The following is a 2,457-nucleotide window of genomic DNA, read 5'->3' on the forward strand; positions in this document are numbered from 1 at the left end:
GGGAGCAGGTCCCCATAAATTAGAGTGGATTAACTCAAACAATTATTAGACATAGTGTGCGAGTTTGGAAAAGATAAACGAGTTTGTTTAGAAAATTGACAAACATATCAAACATCATCAGAGTTTATATAAACATGCGGAAACAAATTTGACAGGACATGACTAGATGGATGCCCAAGTCTTTTATGCAAAATGCACCCCTCAAGTAAACCACTAGCTTGACACGCCTTTTTATGCGACTTCAACAAATAGAGCCTATTGGAATAAATTCCTTCACCAATCGTCCTCTTTGACCTTCGATCCTGAAAGATGACAGAGTTAGGAGAAAAAATGACATCACAATTTAAAGAATTTGTAAGTTTGCCAACAGATAGAAGTTGGACAGGGAAGGAAGGAACAACTAGAGCGTCACTCTTGAGACTTTGATTAAAAAAATCCACTTGACCACTACCTAGAATGGGGGCGGTGGATCCATTGGCTATGGAAATATTATGCTTTTCGGTTTTGGACACAAAATTATGGATAGAGGTAGGACAATTAGCCATATGATCAGTAGCGCCCGAATCAATTATCCATGAGTTACTATTTTCTGGCATAGTAAAATAGGCATGTAAATTACCTGACACATGAGTTGAGATATACTGACCTTTGCTAGATGGCATGGACTTAGTCAGTTGTTGGAGAATTTGACTCAACTGATGACTAATATCTGAGTTGAAAATTGATGTCTCGGCTACTGCGACATGATCTTTCTTGGACAGTTCCTTTTTAAGATGCGGATGTAATTCCCAATAACGGTCCTTAGTGTGCCAGTTTTTTCCACAATGATCACAGTGAAATGATTCCCTTTTTCCTTTACCTTTTTCAAATCCCTATGACTTCTTTCAAAAATCGTTTTCTGCAAGTAATACAGTAGATTCAGAGATTGAAGACTTCACCTTGGAGTTCATGGTTTTCTTCCTTGTTTCCTCTCTCTGAATAGTTGCACAAACAGCAGCAAGTGATGGAAGAGTGCTTTCCATTAGAATATTGTTTTCCAGATTTTCATATTCTGGTTTAAGACTACGAAATACTGTGAAGATTTTATCTTCTTCAGCCTATTTCAAATGAGTCTTAGCATCTGTGGTGTGTGGACGATATATGTTTAACTCATCCCACAATTTCTTCAAATTCCCAAGGTGTTCTGTAAAAGTGTTCTCACCTTGTTGCAAAGCACCGATTGCAAGTTGAAGTTCAAAAACACGGGCAGAATTGTTCTGGTTTCTGTATAAATCTTCAATTGAATCCCACATCTCCTTTGTAGGATTAGAGAAAGTAAAAATTCCAGCAATAGTTGACTCCATCGAATTAAGTAACCAAGATCGAACAAGTTGATAATTGGAAACCCAATTCTCATATTCAGCATCATCAATGGCAGGACACACCTTTGCACCATTAATGAACCCTAATTTCCTCTTGCCACCCAGAGATAGCGAAACAACCCTAGACCAAGGTATATAGTTTGTTCCATTCAAAAGAATTGATGATAGCTTCCAACTGGGATTAGAATCAGTCTCTATTGTTACAGCAGACTTTGGGTTTGGTTTTGGATCTGTCATAATATTTTGTGTTTATTTAGGTTGATTTAGAGAAGAGATTAAGCGCTATGCTTTGATACCATGTAGAAAACAACAACCAATCAAAGAGACAAAACACAATATTTATAGTGGTTCGGTGCCAATGAGGCAGCCTATGTCCACGGGAGAAGAAAGGTGTTTATTGCTTGATTTTTAGGGTTCTATTACAGAGATAAATATATGCACAACACAAGTGCATAATCGTCGATCGTGTTTCTAAAAAGGGTGGAGTCTTCCCTTTATAGAAACACACAAATCCATCAAACTGTAACAAACCGACTATGAGCGCGCACGCGCTTTCATTATGTGCAACATAAGCGTGCACGCACCTAAGCGCTTGTCTCTGACTTCTCCCACACCGACATGGACACGAGGATATGTATCCGACATATATTTTTTTCAAAATATGGCGTGTCCATGTAACCTAGGATATTTTCACAACATCATGAGTTTAGCGCAATCAGGACAAAGAGCTTCTCTGCTTTCAATATCTAGCTTATAATGGGGTTAGGCGCGAACTAGATTGGTGGTGGCATAACCATGAGAGTGTCCCTGGGATAGAGGAACTTCTCTATACTGCAGTCTTCAAGATTAAATATGCTGAAATCATGACCTCCAAACTCTTGTTCCCTAAAAGAACCCCAGAAATGGTCAGTGAAGTAGATATAATTGGGCTTGCACCCTAAGAAATCACTCGAACATATAGAGAAGGAACTGTTATATCCCACGAACAGAGAGCGATCTGATAAGAGCCCAAAACTGTAATTTAAACCCTTTAGTAGTATTTCTATTTAGCCAATTATGTTATTAATAATATAGGTTTATCACTAATTACGTGTTT

The 2,457-nt window shown here is 38.2% G+C and overlaps 1 protein-coding gene across 1 annotated transcript; it reads right to left on the reverse strand.

Annotated features, from left to right (window-relative positions):
• Positions 1-1,097: 1,097 nt before the first annotated feature.
• LOC147515046 (uncharacterized) lies at positions 1,098-1,598 on the reverse strand. Its single transcript, XM_086592777.1, has one exon. The coding sequence runs from the start codon at positions 1,596-1,598 to the stop codon at positions 1,098-1,100; it is 501 nt and encodes a 166-aa protein (XP_086448903.1).
• Positions 1,599-2,457: the final 859 nt, after the last annotated feature.

This window comes from Coptis chinensis, chromosome 2 (assembly GCF_015680905.1).
Source record: "Coptis chinensis isolate HL-2020 chromosome 2, ASM1568090v1, whole genome shotgun sequence".
In the NCBI taxonomy this organism is placed as follows: domain Eukaryota; kingdom Viridiplantae; phylum Streptophyta; class Magnoliopsida; order Ranunculales; family Ranunculaceae; genus Coptis; species Coptis chinensis.

Coding starts and splice junctions, on each gene's coding strand:
- LOC147515046 (XM_086592777.1), bottom strand. CDS start 1,598: ATGACAGATCCAAAACCAAACCCAAAGTCTGCTGTAACAATAGAGACT.